General features: G+C 39.6%; 1 protein-coding gene across 1 annotated transcript in view; it reads left to right on the top strand.

The window, feature by feature from the left end:
- The window catches only part of POLR3B (RNA polymerase III subunit B), a 150,421-nt gene that overhangs the window by 112,836 nt on the left and 15,145 nt on the right, over positions 1-22,440 (top strand). Inside the window, exons 21-24 of the mRNA XM_004374017.2 lie at positions 504-621; positions 2,118-2,260; positions 19,712-19,815; positions 20,558-20,724. Of these exons, the coding sequence (XP_004374074.2) occupies positions 504-621; positions 2,118-2,260; positions 19,712-19,815; positions 20,558-20,724 (532 nt within the window). The remainder of the gene's footprint in view (positions 1-503; positions 622-2,117; positions 2,261-19,711; positions 19,816-20,557; positions 20,725-22,440) is intronic.

Raw genomic sequence — 22,440 nt, forward strand, 5'->3', positions numbered from 1 at the left:
CTTAGCCCTGCTCAGTGTGACTTGGAAAACCAACTGCTGTGACAAAGCTACAATAGTTGGTCTTCGCGCTTACATGAAAAGATGCAAAGCAAAGATGGCAGTAGAAGGGAAATCAAAGAAAGAAATATTTTTATTTCCTTATTGCCCAAGTTAGGTTGGTGGTGACTTATAACTGATTGAAATAACTGTTAATAAAATAAATGTTCCAGATCTGTTCTGACACCCTAAAAGATACATGAAATCGCTATGTACCTGAAATAAGGTTTTTCTTGTTAACATAGGCCTTAAATCAGTTTCTTGATTTTATACACACTGTGATCTTAATTGATGATTATTTTAATGGCTTGCCTTGTTGAGTTCTAGTTCCTACTGTATGGATTTATTTTTTTTCTTCCATGTCTGGATTTCATGGGCCAGGTCTAACCGTAATAATTTTATGCCCCAATAATCTTTGTATTCTACACCAGATAACGACGTATCTAATACGCTTCTCTTTTCCTTAGGTGAGAAAGTCGAAAACAAACAAGTACTTGTAAATAAGTCCATGCCCACAGTGACCCAGATTCCTTTGGAAGGAAGTAATGTGCCACAGCAACCACAGTACAAAGATGTGCCCATAACGTAGGTATTAGTTGGGCCTTGGTAAAACATAGAAAGATAAGCAAAGAAAGAGAATGAAGAAGGGAAATTAGAAATTAGGTCTTGGTGGGTTGGAGCATTAGAAATATAAATTTGAGTTACTAATAGCATGGCATAGAAGATACAACTAGGCTGTGGAACCATATAGAACTTATAACCTGGGGTTGAGTTGTGGACCACGTAGGCAGTGTGTTCCAAGTGGAGGCAACAGCAAGATGAAGGGCACATGAGCATAAAAGTGCCTGGGTCCCTCTCTTGGTGGTGGCTCCTCCACCCAGCCAGCCACCCCAGCGAAAACCTGACTCCTTTCCTTTATCTGCCACACACACCAATTCACCAAATCCTGTAGGTCCTCTCTCCTTAGCAGTTCTGTTATTCTGTCTCCTCCCTCTGCTTGCTCTGGCTGCCTGAGTTCTGACCCTCCTCTCCTGCCTGGATTCTTAGTTATTGTTACCTGTTCTGTCGGCCTCCAGTCTTGCACCTTGCCACACCTCCCAGACTCTCTCTACATTACTACCAGAGTGATTTCTGTAAATTACTCGTCTGGTTGTGTTATTCTCTTGCTTAAAATCCTTTAATGACGCTTTTGCCTGTGGGATAAAGGCCAAATGAAACAGTAAGACGTACAAGACTTTCCATGATCCATGACATACCTCTCTACCTCTTTGTACACTAGGCCCTGTATTTCCAGTAAGTTGCCTCTTAATCTCCAAACCATTCTATCAGACCTCTGTGCATTTGGTCATGCTGCTCTCTGCCTGGAATGCCCTTCCCCTGGTCTGGTCTCAACTCTAGGGTCACCTTCTCTATAAAGCAGCCTGCCCCCTCTTTGTAGCCACTGTCACTCCCAGCCTCCAGCAGGTTGACTGTTACCTCAGGCCTTTATAGTTCTCCATAAAACTGATATCTCTGCTGCACTTGCTGTCCTCTTTGATTGGAGTGTTCGTTCCTTTAGGGCAGGGACCATGCCTGCTTAATCTTCGTATTTCCAGAGCCTGCAAGGATCTGACACATAGGAAACTCTTAATGTTTGTTGTATGAAAACCAGATAAAAGGAAAAATGTGTGAAAAAATTAGTAATTGGAAATCTAAGCAGATAAAGGCCATATAAAAAAGTGGTTAAGAGTTGGAGTCCAAAGGCTTCAGCTCAAATCCCAGTTGCATTCCATATTAGTTGTGTGTCTTTGGACAAGTTACTTAACCTCTCTAAGCCTCAGTTTTCCTCATTGATAATGAGGGAATAACACCTCATGGGTCTATCATGAAGATTAAATTGCATTGTGCCTGCCTCCAAATAAATTTCCAGTAAATGTTAACATTTTAAACATTTAAACTATGAAAAGGAAATTGTAAAATTTGAATTTAATGTTGAAAAATGAAGGTCATCTTTTAGAGCCCCACATTAAAATGTCAGAATATTCTAGATTCACAAAGGACGTTTGAAAACTCCGGTTTAATGACTTTTCTTTTAACATTAGCTACAAAGGAGCAACAGATTCATATATTGAAAAAGTGATGATATCTTCAAATGCCGAAGATGCTTTTCTGATCAAAATGCTGCTGAGACAGACTCGGCGTCCCGAGATTGGAGACAAATTCAGTAGTCGTCATGGGCAAAAAGGTAAATTGTATCATTTCTCAACTTGTTTATGAAACTGAATATACTAAAATATTTATTTCTCACATAATGTAAGAAATATTTTTTACTTTTCCCCTACTAAAAAACTGATTGAAGAATTATTATATTGTTATCAAAATTATTCCTGTTTTATTTTTCAGATTAACCTGTTTATATTTATTTTTTCTTTTTTATTGTGCTAAAATATACATAACATAAAGTTTACCCTTGTAACCATTTTTGAATGTACAATTCATTGGCATTAAGTACATTCACAATGCTGTGTAACCATCACCACTGTCTATTTCCAGAACCTTTTCATCACCCCAAGCAGAAACTGTACCCATTAAGCAATAACTCCCCATTCTCCTCTCCCCCAGCCCCTGCTAACCTCTAATCTACTCTCTGTCTTTAATAGTTATTCTCTAATATACAGTAGAATTGTTTCTCTAGTCTGTTAATTTCATTCTCCTGAAACTGCTATGCCCAAAAGTATAAATACATTCTAGATAATTTACCTGTTGAATATATGTGGTTGTTCAAAAATTAAATAATAATACCTATTTTTTAAAAAAGGTATAGCTTTCAATTACGGTATATTTTGTTGGGTCATAGTATCATAGAAAGCCCTGTGGTGCAACTGTTAAATGCTCAGCTGCCAACCAAAAGGTTGCAGATTTGAACGAACCCAGCGGCTCCAAGAGAGAAAGACCTTGAGATCTGCTCCTGTAAAGATCACAACCTAGGGAACCCTGTGGGACAGTTCTGCTCTGTCACATGGGGTCACTATGAGTCAGAATCAACTTAGTGGCACATAATAACAACAGCAATATCGTAGAATGTCAGCACTAGAAGAAACTTCAGAATTATCTGCCCCTTTATTTAGCAGATAAGGAAGTTCAGACCCTGCATATTAAGCAGCCAGTCAAGGCCACACAGCTTGTTCGTTGCTGAGCTGGTATTTGAACCCAGGTCTCCTGACTCCCAGTGCAGTGCTTTGCCCACTGTACAGGGAGCCTCTCTCTAGGTGACGTTTCTCTGGCTGATCCTATCAGCATGCCTCACTGTCGTCACTGGTTACTGCTAGTTTTTCATCCATTTGTGATTTTGTTTTGTTTTTTACCTTCAAGATACATAACGCTCTTATCACTGTTGATTAGCTCATGATTAGTAGAGTCTCTCTTAATCAACATTCATAGTGTTTGAATAGAAAGTTTATCCTGACGTTTGAATTTTGGCTCTGCCTGCCACTTACAAGTTTTAAGAACAAGCACAAACTGTGTGCCTGGCAGTGTTCTCAGCACATTACATATACTGAATCATTTGATTCTCAGATCAATCTTGTGAGGTAGCTACATTTTACAGATTATTCTCTGCATTTTACTGATGAGGGGACAGAGGCACCCAACTTGGTGACAGAACTGGTTTTTGAACCCTGGCAGCCTGGCCCCGGAGTTCATGCTGTTAACTAACTACCAGGCTATCCTACCTGTTAAGCAGTTAGCATTGTGACTGGCACATAGTAAATGCTTAAGAACTGGTGAGAACAATCATTGACTCTGGCCATTATTCATTCTTCTTGAAATGCATGTGGTATGTGCCACTTTCATTCTTCAGTGTCGAATCTCACTTTTGCTTTTAAATTCCTAATGGGATATCTTCTTATCTTTAATCCATTGGTGTGAAGATTACTGCACATGATATGCTTGTTGATTTTAACTGTTTATTGCCAAGCAAATACATCAAATATTACTATTTGTTTCGTCAAATGAATCCAGCCTTGGTTGCCATTCTGCTGATGAAGCTGTTTCAAACTAAGATAAGATTTCATCCAAAGCATTTTTAGTTCCATTGACAGAAGTGAGATTATTTTAGTCTCAATATTTTAGAAAGAATTTGCTCCATCTGTAAATGTGAATTTGACACCTGTAATTCATACAGTTCCCTGAGCTGCTAAATTATTGGAGTGTTTTTTTAAAACATCTTGAGTAGAACTGCTTGCCACTGAAAATCAAATTCTCTATATTGAAACCATTCCCCTTTTTCTCCTTGTCTTGCCAATTTCTGAGATGCATTCCAAAGTCATTCTGGGGTAACCATAACCTTGTTGACTGTCTCTATTCTACTTGACCTGGACAGGAGCCTTGGTGGCACAGTGGTTAAATGCTTAGCTGCTAACCAAAGGTCAGTGGTTTGAACCCACCAACCACTCCATAGGAGGAAGATGTGACAGTTTGCTTCCATAAAGATTATAGCCTTAGAAACCCTATAGGGCAGTTCTACTCTGTCCTATAGGGTCGCTGGGAGTCGGAATTAGACAGGTTTGGTTTGGCATTACCTGGACATGAGCAAAGTTTGATAGTCTTCTTATCAAATGTTGACACTGAAAGCTTTGCAGGAATGCATACAGTAAGAAAACATCCTCGTTCGGATTCAGTTTATAAGCTTCCAATACCCAAGTCTTTGGTCTTCGTCCCTCAGAGGGTTGTGTGAAGAGTTGAAGGCTGGCTGTCATTTCAGTGATCACCCATTGTGTCCTAACGCCGCTAAACTTTTTAAGGGCAGGGACCATATCCTTACATTCTCCATAAAGCCTGAGAGAGCCTTCCTCATAGTAGACATTAAGCAGATAGTTGATAATGGTTGAATAAGCGAATGAATGAAAGAATGCTGGAAGGTAGGGGAAGTGAAAAGGGAAGAAGGGTCTTTACTCTTGATAGGTTGGCTTTACTTGGGTTTTAATCTATACATTCTGTGTGAGTGCCTGTATATGTGTAGACAAAGCAGTGCTTTTAAAAATGAAACCAAACCTGGCTAGTACCCGTTGCCATGGAGTCGACTCCGACTCATAGCGACCCTGTAGGACCCATACGGTTTCCAAGGCTCTGTGAATCTTTATGGTAGCAGACTGCCACATCTTTCTCCCGCGGAGCCCCTGGTGGGTTTGAACCACCGACCTTTCAGTTAGTAGCCGAACGCTTAACCATTGTGCCTTCAGGGCCCCTACCTGACTAGTAAGAGCTGCTAAATATAGACCCCTAAGTGAAGCAAGTCTGTGTGCTATAATATTTTTTTTCCAAGCTGTTAATATGATCAGGATAATGTTCATTGACTGAAGTTGTTTCCAACTTGCAGTGAGCTGAAACATAGCAGATTTTACAGATTTTCTCTATCTTAGGAGGACTTGTACATCTCTATATGAAACTGAAAGAAGTCCTCTTGGGTTTAGGTGACCTTTCACTTGTACTGAGGAGTTCGTCTTCCCAGTTTTCCTTTTCCAGATGGCTTTTAATCCAAGGGTAAAACCTTCTGATTAGAGTTGATTCCCTTGATATTCCCTTCTCCTACAGCTTCATCCGATTTATTGAAAAGATTGAGGGAAAAACAAGCCAACAAACAAACAAAAAAAATAGGTAGTATAACTTGTAACAGAGTATTGGAAAGGATTATATAGGACCCTTAACTAAACATTGCTTTTATTTCTTTCAAGTGTAATGTTTTGTTAGATAATACATGCGTGTGGTTTTAAAAAAGGCCAAATAGTATTAAAAAAATTTTTTTTTGGTACTGAAAAACATCAGTCCCTCCCTTTCTTCCAATTCTACTTCCCAAGAGCAATTTCTTCTTTTTTACCTTGTATTTCTAAATAATATCCTTAAACAGCTATATCTTCATTCATCAATTTTAGATATTACCTATGGATTTCCTATTATGATAGATAGGAGGACCTAGCTCTGTCTTCCCCACCCTCACTCCCTGTTTCAGATTTATCACAATTTTTATTTATACAATTATTTAGATCGCTATATAAATATTGTTCACTCCCAAACCAAGTAATTTAGTGCATTTCCTTTGTCATATAGCTTCAGTTTTTTTCTTTTTTTTTTTATTGTACTTCAGGTGAAGGCTTACAGAACAAAATAGTTTCTCATGAAACAGTAGTACACATATTGTTTTATGACATTGGTTAACAACCCCACAACATGTCAACCCTCTAACTTCTCAACCTTTTTTTTTTTTGGTGAAAATACACATAGCCAAAGATACACCATTTCAAAAATTTCTACATGCACAGTTCAGTGACATTGACTACGCTCTTCCAATTGTGCTGTTATTCTCACTTAAGATGAAGGCTTACAGAACAAAATAGTTTCTCATTTAACAGTTACTACAAATGTTGCCCTGTGGCAATGGTTAACAATCTCACAACACATCAACAATATCCTTACTCAACCTTGGGTTCCTATCACCAGCTTCCTTGTCCCCTTCTGCCTTCTGGCCCTTGTCACTGGACTCCTGTACCTCGTTAGTCTCATTTGGTTTTACAGGGCTGTCCACTCCCAGGCTGAATGGTGAACCTCAGAGATAACTTCAGCACTGAGCTAAAAGGGTGTCTGGGGGCCATACTCTCAGGGTCAGTTTTTTTCTGAAGGTAACAATTGTGTTGTTTATTTTTTTTATTCTTACTACCATTTTTCTCATATCATCAACAGCTTCTTAGTACAGTTTTCCACATGATCAATAAATAGTCTGTTAGGACCGTTTTTTGCTTTTCCAGAAGATCTCCCTTCTAGAGCACCCACTCTTTTCACTCCAAACTGTGGTGGTGGTTCTGGAAGCCAAAGCTTGCAGCCAGTGTGTGTGTGTCAAGACTTGGTAGTAGGTGAGCTGAGAGACTGAGCCCCTCAGCCCTTAGGACAGCTGGGCAGAACCTGGCCAGCTTGTGTGTCCTAGGAATCTAAGCCTGCTGAATAGTAGTTATTCATAAAATTCCCCTTTTTAGCCCATTTCTTAGCTTCTCCAATGTTATGTTTCTTTTCCTTCCCACCCCTTTATGGTGGATTATTCAGTTCATTAAATTGCTGAGAAAGGATGCATAGAAAGTAAGTTTTTTGAGATCATGCATATCTGAACATGTTCTATCCTCATACTTGGTTTATATTTTGGTGGGTTATAGAATTCCAGGTTGAAAAATTGTTTTCCATAAGGATTTTGATGGTATGGCAGCATTATCCTCTAGATTCCGGTTGTTTACTAAAATTGCAACATCATTCTTCCTCCTAATCTTTTTTGTGCCTTGTTTCTCCTCTCTCCTGTCTCCCCTCTCTCCTCTGGAAGCATTTGCTGTCTCCTCCTGCTTTCGGAATTCTGAAAAGTCATGGCCTTCTTTTCCTTTCTTGTGCTGGTAAATCAAGACACCCTCTCATTATGGAAATTAAAGTTCCTTCGATTCTTGGATGTTTTCTTATTTCTTTGATAATTTCCTCTTTGTCGTTTTCTCTGTACCCTTTCTGGTTTTTTTATTAATCAGATGGTGGCTCTTATAGATTGGTGCTCTAAATTTTCTTATCTTTTCTCCCCTATTGTCCACTTCTTTCTCTTTTGTTTTTCTTTGTAGCAGATTTGCTCAACTTTATTTTCCAGATATTCTAATGAAATTTTTATTTTCCGTATCATATTTTAAATTAGTAATTTAATTTTGTCTCTTTTTTTATAGCAGACAGTATATATTTTTAGTTTGCCTAGTTATTCTTTAATTTTTTAATTTTTCTTTTTTTATATTTAGTTTTCTTCTTTCCTTATTTTGTCTCTATTTCTTGAGAGTTTTTTTTTTCTCTCATTTGTGTTAGTGTCTGGTGGTGGGAGTGGTGGTTGTCATTGGTGGCCACTTTTCTCTAATGCCTCGTACATCCTTGAACTTTAAAAAAGCAGTTGGAAGCTCTGTGTCCATAGATAGATAGAACTTGTTAACTTCACTATAGGGTAATTAGGCAGTGAACCATTTTTATTGCCGGAGCCGTTCAGTTTCCACAGTGGGATCTTTCTAACTCCTGCCTAAAGGGTGGAACTGGGAGCGAGGATAGGGGCAGTGTTTAAGCCTGTGGACTGACCTTCTGGGAGCCAGGTAGGAGCAGGGGGCTGGAGCTCGATGTTCAATGTGCAGACTTTATTTAATTCCTCTGTATCAGGCCTGTACCTCCCCTTGCGCTCTGCTGTCCTTGCCACTCCTGGGCCTGTGGTTATCATGGCTGTGTCTCTCAAGCAGGAATTGAGAGAGGAGGGTAGTGTCCTCGCTATGTGGGGGTGGGGAGGTAGAAACTCAGGGGTCTGACAGTCTCTTATAAAGACATTTATTTAAACAAATATTTATTAAGTGTCTTCTAATTAACTGGTACTATTCTAGGCTGTGATGACAAGCAGTGAACAAAGCAGAAAATGAGAAATGATAAGTGCTGAAATGAAAAAATATATATATGGGAGAGGGATAGGATAGGAAGCATGAGGGGAAGGGTTAGTGCTTGAAATTTTAGGTAAAGAGGTTAGGGAACAGTGCCTCATTGAGAAGATGACATTTGAGTAAAGACCTGAGAGAAGTAAGAGAGCAAACCCTCTCTCTGATGAAGAGCATCCCAGGCAGAAGGAAGGCCTTGAGGCTGAAGCCAGCCCGGAGTTCTGGGAGACCAGCAAGAAGGCCAGCAGGGCTAGAGCAGAGTGAGTGAGAGGACGGGTCGTCGAGAGGAAGTCAGTTATGAAGGGCCTTGAAAGCCACTGTACGGACTTTGGCTCTTCATCTGAGTAAGAGGAGAGCCCCTGGAGGATTTTGAGCAGATGAGAGATATGATCTGACGTATTGCAGCTACTAAGTTGAAAATAGTCTTCAGGGAGCCAAGGGAGGCAGCAGCGACACCAGTTAAAAGGTGACTGGAATAACCCAGATGAGAGTTAGTGGTGGCTTGGAAAAGCATAATAGTAGCAGAAATGGTGAGAAGGGGTCAGAGTCTAGATGCATTTTAAAAGTAGAGCTCACTGGAATTGCTGCTGGATTGAGTGACTTGAGAGTCCTCCTGCTTTCAGTTCCACTCCGCACCCCGCTTTTCACAGTACTTTGTGTCTCTATTTCCTGACTTTTCCTAGGAAGGGGGTGAAGCCTGAATCAGCTCGCTTCTCCATATCCCCTCTACAGGTACTCAGGTCTAGCTTTCTCCTTCTGTTAAGTCACTTCCTGTTCCTGCCTCTACACATCAGCTTTCAAAATCGTATAATTATCTCTTGTCCGCTTATATCTCATTGCCCACTTTTTCTCCTTATAGGATTATACCTTAATTTTTTTTAACTGTAATGTTAATAAGTCTTGAGGAAAGGAGTTTGGACTTTATTCTAAACGTGCTGGGGATCCATAGGACCGTTGCATGGTGAATGTAAGCAAAGGAGTGACAAGGTCTGACTTACAGATTTAAGAGATCACCTTGCCCTCCCTATGAAGAGCACATTGGAAGAGGGAGCAGGGAGGGAAATAGAGACTTTGCAGTGGTCCAGGCAGAGAAGAAGGTGGCTGGACTAGGATAAAACAAAACAAAACAAACAAACAAAGCCCATTGCTGTTGAGTCGATTCCGACTCAGTAGAACTGCCCCATAAGGTTTGCAGGGATTGGCTGGTAGATTTGAACTGTTGACCTTTTGGTTATCAGCTGAACACTTAACCACTGTGCCACCAGGGCTCCAGACCAGGATAGCGGCAGTAGAAAATGTAAAGAAGTGAATGGATTCTGGATATACTTTGGAGATAAAGCCAACAGGGCTTGCTGATGGCTTGGATGTTGGGGAAGGGAAAAGCAGGAATTGAGAATGAGGTTTGTGACCTGAGCAGCTGGTGGTGCTATTTACCAAGATGGAAAAGACTGGGGAAGGAATAGATTTTGGAGTTAGGCAGAGTCAAGGGGTAAGAGATTGGACCTCAGGTTTGAAATGCCTTTTAGACTTCAAGTGAAGATGTTATGTAGGCAGTTAGTTCTCGAGTCTGGAGCCCTAGGAAAAGGTTTGGGCTAGAGATAAAATTTGGGAGTCATCTGAGTGCTGATTATCCCCAAATGTATAGTATTTTACCTTTTGTGTTTGAATAATTTACAAGCATTTTCATCTATAGTCCATCCTTTCACCTTTACAATTCTAGTTGGTGTTGTTAGGGAATGAGGAAATTGAGGCTCAGAGAGGTGAGTAGTTTGCCCACTGCAGCTTAGTGCTGGTGAAGCCAGGATTTGAGTCTAAGTGCATTTCCCATTCTGTTAAATCCAGTTAAAGGTGACTCTTTTCTCTTTTGATGTTTCATTACCACTCTGCCTCAAGAGTGCCATATTCCCAGAAATTTCCCCTTAGAAAAGATACAACCTTTTCCTGAGAATGAATCCTAGTATTTCTTATTATTTTTTTCTGTGTCTTTTCAAGATATTCTAACAATTCCCGTTCTTCCTGGATAACAGCTTTACACAGCACTCCTCTGCCATCAATCCAGAATAAATATCTAGTCTTATGCACCTCGTTCCAGAAATGCCTGCCAAACCCCATAAGACGATATACTTCTAAAATAGTGCTGTATTCTCAAGTACCCTGTCCTTCTAAAGTCAACCTGTTGTAAAACACTGTTCCTACTCTCCTCTGGTCTCACTTTAGTAGTCTTGGTTAGAACTCAGAATTTGAGCAGATATAGAAGGAAGTAAATTTTTGAGCTCTCAACTTTGACCATTCTTTGGATTCACCTGGCTAGATATGATAGTTTAAGTCAGGAAAAATGAGAGGCTCTTAAAGTAAGTATTTTGGACTCTGGTTACAGTCAGTTTATTTGGAACATTCAGCATGCAGTGTACACAGCTGGCAGGTTCTGTAGGTAACCACACAGTAACCCAGCCACTTAGAGTTCGGCCCAAAGAGGAACTGGATTGAAACTGAAAGTTGGGTGTTGGCAAGTAAAATGTAAAGGGAAATGGAAAATATAGCCCCCCACATCAATTAAATGCTGTTTGTAATTGCCATGAGATGAGCTGATAAAAATGTCACAGTGCTGTGAGTTTTTAGGGTATATGTGTCACACCAAGATTCACGCAGTGATTTGTTTCTGTTTTGGTCCAGACACAGGCCGAAGTAAGAATAGTAGTTAGCTGAACTTAGTTTTCACTCTTGAAATGAAGAATTGTTTGGAAGTGCTATTTTTTTCCTTTATAGCATTATCTGTAAGTTGGTACATATGTATTCTCCGTGAGAAAATTTAAAGATTCTTTTGATTGTGTCTTTATGCCAACCCTCTTCCATTTCTCCATTTAGAGCATTCTTATTCCTGATGTTCAGAAAGCAACAGTCATGCCACAGAATGCCTGATGTTGTCTTCTGTTAAAAGTGTACTTTAACAAAGTTGTTGTTAGGGATTCTTGTACATAGATTCTTGTGCGTGCGACATGCAATTCTGTACCTGTTGCCTCTTAAAATGTCCTAACAATTAGAGGAGCTTTGAAAATTTAGTTTCACAGAACATGAATGTCTAATCTCAAGCCTGATCACTTCAAAGGTGGTAGGATGACTCGTAGCTAACTAAAACAAATGGGCAGAAGACACTAAACAGAAGTAGTCATATGCTATATGTTACAAAAGAGCTCATTAAGAAGATTGAAGAGGACAGAGGGGCTGGGTAAACTGAAGCAAGAAAATTGGTGCTAAATAGTTGGAAATCAGCATCAGTGCCGTGTGATAAACAATGACTGAGTACAATCGGCCAGAGAAGGCCCACTGAAGAGAGTGAATGTGTTTGATCAGAAGCTGTTTAAAAATGTTACGGACCCAATAAGCAGCACCACCTTCTGTGACCTCAAAAATGGAGGAGGACAGAGCAGAGAGAGCCATGTGTTAAGGAAGAAGAGTATCACATTAAAAAGATGGGATCACAATTAACATAAAGACTACTCCAGGCTCAGAAGCAGACAGGATTCACTCAGAGTACTTTTTACACAAGGGAATTTCAATTTAGTCTAGGCTTCTAATGAGAAATTCAAAGAATCTTAATGAAGTACAGCCCTCCTTTGGGTCTTTGTGAGGTTGTTTATGTGTCTCACCAGTCAATGTGCAATGAGTCAGCTCCCCCAACAAGAATGGGCCTTTGATCAAGACTCTAGAGCAGTTCATCCTCCAGTAATGTCCAAAATACTGGAAAAGGTGAGATTATTCAGTAATAACCTTCTATACACCCAAGTTGTCAATTTGTTGTGTGTTTACAAGGGAAGTAGAGTTTCATTTAGTTTTGTTTTAAATTAAGTTTAAACCCTGAAGTCTTGATCTCCTTTCCCAAGTGTTCTAGACTTCTAGGTACCCTTAGGGTGAAGCCATGCCGTAGATGATTGACATGTAATGATGCTCCAAGGGGGAAATAGAGCAGAACATGGGTCTGGAATGTTCTTCATGTTTTCTCTTTCTTCATACTCTTTCTTGGCCAGCTTTATAGATAGAGATAAAGACAGGAGGAGCTATTCACATATAATGCTGATTGAAATCATGTTTGGAACTAGACTTTTTATTAAAATAGAAATAACTTATATAGCTTCTTTAACTTTGGTATATATTCTACATGAAGGGAAGTCACCGAGGGCAAACATTATTATCTTGAGCCTTGCTTTCTCTAATGGCTAATATGTTTATTGGAAGGGTGAGCCAATTTCCTGCTCCTTTTTTTTTTTAAATAAAAATTATTTGTCTGCCTGAGGAATTCCCAACGTAAGTTTCATTTCAGCGTCCAGGCAAACCAAATTATTGTATTTCCAGGTTTCCTCTTACTTTTGCTGCCATTCACACTGAGGAAGGAAAAAGTGGACTCCTTTGATGTGGGGAGGAAAAAAAAAAGCAATATATCACTTCCCTGAAAGAACATTTCTCAGTCTCTCATGTGAAAAAGGATTAGCACCTCCAACAAAGGTCCTGTAGATCACAGAACTGGGCAGCAATACCAAACAGTATTCCTAAGGAGAGGAAAAACTGTATTTGAGCAAGAGTGTTTGTCCTGGCAAACAGAAGCTTTTTAATAATTGCAAATCTGAGATAATGGCATCCCCTCTTCCATCTCTTCCCCTAAATCTTTAAGGACAAGGCAGCTAGTTTAAATGGAGTAAAGTCAACCTTTGTTTTAAAAGAGAAGTATAGTCTTATCAAAATGTAGTCATTTCGTGGAATAGTTCAGTGTATCTATTTTTGGCTCATAAGATTACCTGTATATAGATAAAATTGGAAGATTCATCTTTGACCCTCTCTTGTTCAACAAAAGCCCTGTTATAAGATGATTTGCCTCCATTTTACATTAATAAAAATCATTCCGCAGCCTGCTGAGTTTATTTATTGAGATTTTTATTGAATGCTTATCAAAAGAAAACCTACCTGGGCTGTCTAGCACATTAAAGAATCCTCATGTAGTAGATATAAAGAGGTTGTAAGAAGTAAGAACATGTTAATTCATGGATGGCAGAAAAGCTGGGAGGAAAGTTTGTTTGTTAAACAAGATTCGGTTAAAAAATTTGCTTTTGCCAGACCTTGATTTGTTATTTCCTTTTTCTAGATTGTGTTTTCTAAAGTTAAGAGAGTGAAAAAAAACTCTGATTTAAAATAAGGATAACACCTTGTACTTATGTAGCACTTGAGACCATCTAAAATCCTCTGCTAGTCTGAAGCTTCAAACAGTCTGGAGGTCTTTGGCTCCCTGCTTTACTTGATCCTGCTTGAATGAAAGTTTCTAAGTGGGAGGGAAGAAGGGGGCTGATGAAGCTCACAGTGTGAGCCCCAAGATAAGGTGTATGTTGCCAAATGATCCTTCTGAGTTTGAGTCCAAAGAGAAATTCAGGCAACTCTACGTTTGTGTTAGAAAACAGGATTCTTTTGTCCATGTAGACACCTTGTTGTACAAAGATTTTATTTAATTTCCTTTTTTTAAGAACAAATTTTGGTCATCATTAGCTAACCAGTAACCCTCTGACCTTTCAGTAAATATCCAACTACAGCTTTGAAATTAGGGTGTTTAGTGTTTTATAGCCTAGAATAAAAATCTCCAATTCTGTTTCCAAATAGTGTAGCCTCAACACATTTTATTAAGCTCTTGACACATTCAGCCGTGTGTATTTTGTAAAGTTCCTATGGTTATTGTTTTACAATAGCTGCTTCCAGAAGCATTGTAAGGGTTTCAATTAATCAGCCCTTTGTATGCTTCAGACTATGCAAATTTATCACATCAAACCATTCAACTGCTCATGGGAAAGCCGTGTAAAAACTGTATTGTCTTCCAGCGCCTCCTCTCATTTAGAGTGATGTTTTAATAAGAAAGCTAATCAAGAGTTTTCTTATGCATTATTTATCTGTTAACATGTAAGGAAGAGCTGAATTAAAATTACGTCAACTGGGATATGGCAAGTGATGTGACAGACCTGGAAATGATTCAACCACCAAACAAAGCTAATATGATTCAACAGTTTTTGTCTACTCCCCTCCCCCTTGGGATTATTTAAGGTGGTGGTGTGACACATAAAAGGAGGTTAATTTGATAACTTGGGAAGGGGGAAGGGGAGAAAGGAGCAACCACCTGTGTTAGCCTTCACATTTTGATTTAGAGATTTACATTTCTGAATGTATAAAGGCACGTAGAGATGAGTTTATTCAAAGCAAAACATTTCTTAATAGGGACAGTCTAACTTGAAAGCATTTCTGCTGCTTCTCTGGCCCCATTTACTACCATACTCATCAGCAGTAAACTATTCCCCACTAGAAATCTTCGGCCCCGGGCCCTGTGAAGTTATTAGGAGACACGGTCCTGATCCCGTTAAGTGACCTGAACAGCACACTACTCTGGAGTGATCTTCTTTTCACCTCTTCAGCTGAATTAGTGCAACTGCAACTGCTCCTTCTATTCATTAAGTTGGGCTCCTTTGCTTTGCTAGTTTGCTTCCTGCCGAGAGTAATTAGGTTTCTTATATAATAATAATTCCTAGTATTTAGATGCTGCCTTTCTCTAAGGACCTCAAAGTACCTCTCAGACATTAAGCTTATCTGTTCTTCTAACACAGTTGTCTCATGAAATAGGTGGCTAATTATTCCCATTACAAAGACCAAGCAACTAAGGCTCACCAGAATGTGATACTCCCCCTCCCCCAAATAACACACTATCAGCTGAAGAGCAGAGTCAAATTAAGGTCACCCGGTTCCTTGATATCATGCCATATATAGGCCTGAGATCCCACGGGGTGGTGAACTCTTTATAGACGGCATTTCTTCCACATTTATGAACCCCATTAATACTGGGCCTCGGTCGAATGTTTGCTCCCTCTACTAAACACCAGCCTTCTTCTTTCTCTGTGACTGATAGAGAAAAATCACAGCATCATTTCACCCTTCCTTCAGTGCAGAGAGTGTTAAACTGTGCAGAATAAATAGCCTTGTCTAACAGCTAAGTACCTGCAGAGAGTAAAAGTAGGCAATTTAGATTCTGATTAGTATTGTTTCACAGAATGCATTGCCAGATCACTTTGTACATTAGAATGTGGCAAGCTGAATTGTATAATGTTTTCATTTTCAATATCCAGTCAAATTCATATAATGTTTTAGTTTTCAGTATCCAGTCAAATTTCATATAATGTTATAGTTTTCCATATCCATTCAAATCCATCTGCATACAATGCCTCTGGGTGTGGAGTTGAGGCCCTGAACCTCTTTATATGCACCACCCCATCAAAACCCATGTCCACAGCATATGCTTGGTCATTGTGAGAAATGATTCTCTCCCTTTCCTCACTCAAAAAGCAGGAGCAACAATATGTATCAACCTCAGAGTGATAAATTTAATCCAAAAGTAGTTATATATAGAAGGGAGACTTGCTAAATATGAAATTGAAGCAAGTGTGGTATTAAAATGAGACCTGGCTATCAACAAAATAGAAGACTGTTTGCTAGTCAGTTCTCAACACATTGAAATCACATCAAAAACAGCTCTTGAATTAAAGATGTTATTACAGTTGTCTTCAGTTTTTGTAGCATTTGCTTTCTTGTCTTGATATGGTACCAGAATGCTTTCATTTTTACTTTTCCTAGTTTTTACCTTTTATTTTTTTCTATTTGAATTAAGCTAGAGCCATTACACAGCTCTATTACATGAAACTTTTGGCTTAAAAGTAAAAATGACATTTGAACCAGTCAATTGCAGTTAATAATCAGAAATACTACCTAAAACAATCAAATGACTGATCAGATTTGCTGGACTTCTGCTGCTGGGTAAACCTATTCTCAAAATGATCTGTATGTTGTTCTGTGAAGCCATGGAAATAGAAATAACTAATTGGCATAAGAGCTTCCTGTATCTAGGGCATGGTACAGAGAACTGCAACCGTGGGTCCCCATATCTGCCATTCCTGAGTGCATAGACAGTCAGCTTGTGGTGTCTTTAGACTCCCCAAATTCTTTGCCTTTACAACTTGAAATTAAGACTGATGGTAATGGAATCTTTTTAAGAGTTCCATGTTGTAGAGTTTATGTCTAATTCCCAGTTGGCCTCTATTAGTGTATTAAATTCTTCTGAGCCTGTTAAGCAGGTGTATTTGCATTTCGCTGCCAGGAGGTTGTGCTAGAAACAATGGGCTTGAGACACCAGCGTGAGCCAGGGGATGAAATTTTATTTTAAAATCTGAAATGCTGTGTAAGCATTTAAGGTATGAATTGGTAATTGTTTCACAACAGTTTCCATTAGATATGGTTTATTTGTAGTCCATCCTCTTTTTCAAGGATCCAGGGGAGTGTTAACACACTGAAGCGGACTGCATATCATTTACATTTTTAAGCTGGCATTAAGGGCCAGTGACCGTAACTTTTAAGAGTTCTAAATATTGGAAGGGATTTTATACCTCTGTCCCTGGAGAACACACATTTTAAGTTTTTCATTTGAAATTAAGGAAGTTTCATGTTTTGTTTAAGGATTTGACAAATTCTGAAACAGAAATACCTTAAAAAGAAAAAGAGAGGGAAAAAAAAAAAGGTCGGGTGCTAAGAGTGAGAACTCTTTGCTCCCTAATGAATTCAGTAAAACGCAAACTTTTAAATATCATCTGTCTAATTCAAGATTCGAGATCATCAAATTCTGTCTAAATATTTTGTTTTAGCTTCTAAGCTCATTATGGTCTCTTTGTGTTAACTTGTATTAAAATCTGTCAGCTATGACTGGTCTCATAAGCACAGTCAGCGGACCAGAATAAGTTAATTATTTACTCGTGTCACTAGTGCTCTTCATCTAATGAAATGCACAGCTGTGTTAGATCTGCAGTTGGATGTCTTGCTCCCATTGTTCCACAAGTCAGCAGAGGGTAGAAGCCGCAATGATGGAGAGCCCTCAGTTCTTTCTGCTGTTCTGGCTTTCTGTGTCGATTTCATGGATCTTTTATCATTCACTTTCACACAAAACAAACAACACTGGGCTGTCTGCTATGGGAACCATCTTGGCATATAAAAGGGTTTTCAGAACCTGAAGTAATTTTAAGTTAGCGAAGATTTAATTTTTGGCTTACAGGTGCCCTTGGTTCAGATACAGCCAAAGCAGTTCCTCTAGTGGCATGAAATTAATCAAAATTTGTTTATATGTATTTTTAAACAAAATATCAGCAAAGGGCTGATAAGAAAATAACCTCCCCAAAGAGGAAGCTCTGCAGGAAATATTAATCGGATTTCAAGCAAAGTGATTGGAGATTCAGATTTCAAGGGAAGGAGCGGTTCTTTCATTTTAGTAACATCATAAAGTGGGATTTGCATGAAAAGTGTCTCATCAAACGGAAAACACAAAATGGGAATCCTCTCTCTCATTACCCTCCCCCAATATAAGCATGTCATGCTTCAGTTTATGTGCCTCCTGCCCCGCACTCCCACCTTCCCTTGTTGGAGGGGGGACAGGCAGACGCCAGTATCCCCCTGTGAACTGCTGCCGAAGGGGTGCCGAGTTTTTTCTTCAGTTTTGTTTTTAAGGGATATAGTCGCACCCACCCTTTCCCTCACCAGCCAAAATGGCATTCTCACCCGAGCATGTCCCAGGATTGGCCTCTTTCGAAATTGCCATTTTTAACATTTCATTCACTCCTCAACAATATTGTTGTCGGTGCACCTAGATTTACAGTTCGATCTCTTTCAGAGTAGATTTCCCAGTAGCTCTGGTGTTTTGTCAGATAATTTCAGTGTGGACAAGATGGATTTTTGGAGGGAAGGAAGAAGGATTACACACTCTACTTGATTTAAATTCTAATACATGGTAGCTGAATTTGAAATAAAGTAAACTAACCGATTATATCTGTTCTTCATATAGGAAAGCATATGTTCTTTATAATAAATAATACAATTTCAACCAAAAAGCCAATTAAAGTAACACATGCTCTAGAATTCAACTCCACAAGCCTAATTACCATATTGTTGGCAGCCACTAAGAAATCAGAATATTAGTAATCAGTGTTAAATGGGCACATGGCATTCTTTATCGCTCTTGGTGATTATAACATCATAAAAATTTTATTTTAAAACAGTTTGAGTAATTATGTAGAAGTCATATTGAGGAGTGAAAAATTTCTTTGAGAGTGGTTTCTTTTCAGTAGATACAGATGTTGATAACTTTACACACAGGAAAAAGTAATTTTATCCTGCTGCAAATATAAAAACATTTTTTTCCTTAGTCCAATACCGTTGTACACTAGTTTTCCATCTCTCAGTTATGTAGATTGTGGTTAACAATCTAAGTTCTACCCCTCTCACTCCACCCAGGAAAAAGAAACCAAAGGAATTAAAAACTATTTAGCAACAAAATCCCCTACGGGTTAGAATACTATTAAGGGAGCAATAAAGTATAATTAATTCAAGAGAATATCAGTAGTGTGCATATAGTTGATAGCTTTTTGTTTTGTTTTGTGTTCATTCTTAGGATGCCATTTCTAATTCTAGTCCTTTTCTCCAAAAATGATTTGGCATTTAATTTTCTTGTTCAACATTGCAGATTTAATCAAAGATCACTTTTCTAATGGATTGTAAGCTATAGGAATTAAAATTCCTTCGGGCAGTTTAGGCTCAGCCAAGGAATCCCGGGCAAGAAGCAACCAAACAGACAGTACTCTGCAGCGCATAGTTGGACCTGTTAGCACATCAGCCACACACAAGTACTTCTTGTCACCGTTTTTTTAAACCACATCTTAGAGCACACCCCTCGTTTAATCAGCTCTGTGTTTGGTGGTCAGAGACCTTGGGTTCCTATGATTTGGGTGCAGAACATAGATCACAAAGTAGCTGATAAGGAGCAACATTGCTGCTGACTTGAAGCTTCAGAGACATTGCTGAGCCCAGGACGAAGTGAAGTCACTGCTGCCCGATGTCCAGGGTACGAGAGGGTGGGCGTGCAGCCTGACAGCACCATTGTGCATCATGCCCACAAGCCTGTCCACAGCCTCTTTCTACAAGGAGAGTTGTCTTTGAGCTGTTTGGCTAGCAGGATTGTTGGAAATTGCTTTTGTTCCTCTTGATAGAGACCATGGGGAAGGTTTTAGAGCAGTGGAAATAGAGATAGCAGCGGGGAGATCCCAATTAAGTACTGTATTCTTCCTTTCTGCTGAGTTGCCTTATGCGGCATGAAATCTTCTCTCCCTCAGGTGTCTGTGGCTTGATCGTCCCTCAGGAAGACATGCCGTTTTGTGATTCTGGCATCTGTCCGGACATCATCATGAACCCACACGGCTTCCCATCACGTATGACGGTCAGTTGCCTTGACATTTTGCAGAGGCGCTACTTTTGAGGAAGAAAGCAGGCAGTTGGGTTAAATGAAGAGGTTCCTAGCCACTGATAATTCTGGGCCACTCTCCTCTACAGAGAGAATGAGGAGCACAGCTGTACTTCCCTTTGAGAATGCAGTCTTCTAAGTAATGAACTTATCCCTCAGCAAAGAGAACCCCTGGTATTTAACCCACATAGATTTCCCTGTAAATGATTATTTCTCGTAATCCCAGCTCCACCACTTACCAGCCATATGACCTTGGGAAAGTTATTTAACCTCTCTGTTTCTCATATGTAAAATGAGGGAAATAACAGTGCCTATCTCTTAGGGGTTTTGAGGAGTAAAATTAGCAAACACACGTAAAGCTTTTTGCACAAGTCTGTCAGTTTGTAGTAAACCCTGGTGGTGTAGTGGTTAAGAACTACGGCTGCTAACCAAAAGGTCGGCAGTTCGAATCCACCAGGCGCTCCTTGGAAACCCTATGGGGCAGTTCTACTCTGTCCTATAGGGTCGCTATGAATCGGAATCGACTTGACAGCAACGGGTTTGGTTTTTCTTTTGTTTGGTCACTTAGTAAGAGATCAATAGATGCTTGCTGCTATTAATTTATCACCATAATTAGTAGTGGTCGTCTCATATCCTTTGGGGGAAATAGGCCAGAGGTAAGTAAACAAACAGAATCCCCATACCGCAAAGAGCCACTCAGTTTGTTCACATCCCACAGGTGGGAAAGTTAATTGAACTGTTGGCAGGCAAGGCTGGCGTGTTGGATGGCAGGTTCCACTATGGCACTGCGTTTGGAGGGAGTAAAGTGAAGGACGTGTGTGAAGACCTCGTTCGCCATGGTTATAACTACCTGGGGAAAGACTATGTTACATCAGGCATCACAGGGTAAGTATCTGGTTTAGACATTTAAGGAAGAATGGTTTTATGAGGGTAGAGGTGAGAGCCCTTAATATTTACAGCTTTACTCCTTTAAGAAATCTGATACCAAAAAATCCAGATTTAGAAAGCTGATCATTAGGGAGTGCTCTTTGTACTGGCTATAAGTTTAAAAAGTGGGAGAAGATTTAATTTACGAAAATATGATTTCTACACAGCTTTTATGGAACACATCATTTGTACATAAAATACAAAGGGTTTCTTTTTAACTGTTGAACTTTTCTCTGCGTTTATATGATGAATATTAGATAATTAGTGGTTTAACAGACAGCCTGAGGCCTAACATTTGTGCATTCGTTCACCAAAGATTTCTTAGGCACCTAATATGCGCTAAGTGCCAAGTATATAACAGTAAACAAGGTAGACCTGGTTCCTGCTTACCATTTAGATTTGTTACTAAAGCACATTGCCATCGAGTCGATTCTGCCTCATAGCAACCCTGTAGGACAGAGTAGAACTGCCCCATAGGGTTTACAAGGAGTGGCTGGCAGATTCAAACTGCCTTTTGGTTAGCAGCAGAGCTCTTAACCACTGCGCTACCAGGGCTCCAGAGATTTCTTACTAGGCATTAAAAAAATACCAGACAAAAGGGAACTGCTCAGTGGGCCTATCCTGACAACCTAATTAAAACTAGAACTTAGTACTGCCCGTTCCTCTTCCCTGCTTTATTTTTGTCTGTACCACTCATCACTATCTAACATACAGGTAATAAAACTATATGATGCTATGGTCTCTATCCCCAACTAGAATGTCATCTCCGTGAAAGCAGGACTTGTCTGTTTTTTCACTGTTCTGTTCCCAGTTCTAAGCACAGGGCGTGGGACACAGTGGGTGCTCCATAAATATTTGTTGAATGAAGGAATGAAGACAAACATAAGTACAAATAGTTCTCACCAAAATGTAGACCAAGAATAGGTTAGAAGAGCCCTGTAGGAGGTGGATATGTAAGCTGAAGTATGATGTGAAGGATGAGGAGGAGAGGCCATTCTCAGAGTGTTCCATGCAGAGGAAAAGCTTACTTCAGCACCTTACGAGGGAAAGAGCATGGTTAGTGCAGGGAGCTAGAAAAGGCCAGTCCTTCTGTAGTGCAGTGAGAGAGGCAGCGAAATGGAGTTTGGGGTGAGATTGGAAAGGGGCCAGGTCACACAGGTTGAACAGGGGTCTTCCTGTTAACCTGCAAGGAACAGATCCTCAAAATTATCATGAAGGACAGAATTTAAAACTGGATTCATACATGGTTTTAAAGGAACAAATCAGTTGTTAAAAATTAAGGCACGCATGTATTTTATAAGGCCCTTGAGTGATGCAAGCAGTTTGCGCTCAGCTGCTAACAGTTGCTAAAGGCTGGAAGTTCAAACCCATCCAGCAAGTACTGTAGAAGAAAGGCCTGGTGATCTGCTTCTGTAAGGCTCATAGCCAAGAAAACCCTATGGAGCAGTTCTACTCCGTAACACATGAGGTCACCATGAGTCAGAATCAATTCAACAGCGATGGGTTATGTGTTTTATGCCAGATAAAACTCTGAAACCTCGTGTTCATATGGTTCTTGTGAGGTTTTAAACCACTTGGACATGAGTGAAACACAGAGTGGAAGCACGTATGAGAACACAGCTTGATTTGGGGGCTCCAAATAGACTATCCAGATGTAATTAAAATGGTGAAGAT

This window comes from Trichechus manatus, unplaced genomic scaffold, assembly GCF_000243295.1.
Source record: "Trichechus manatus latirostris isolate Lorelei unplaced genomic scaffold, TriManLat1.0 scaffold00027, whole genome shotgun sequence".
In the NCBI taxonomy this organism is placed as follows: domain Eukaryota; kingdom Metazoa; phylum Chordata; class Mammalia; order Sirenia; family Trichechidae; genus Trichechus; species Trichechus manatus.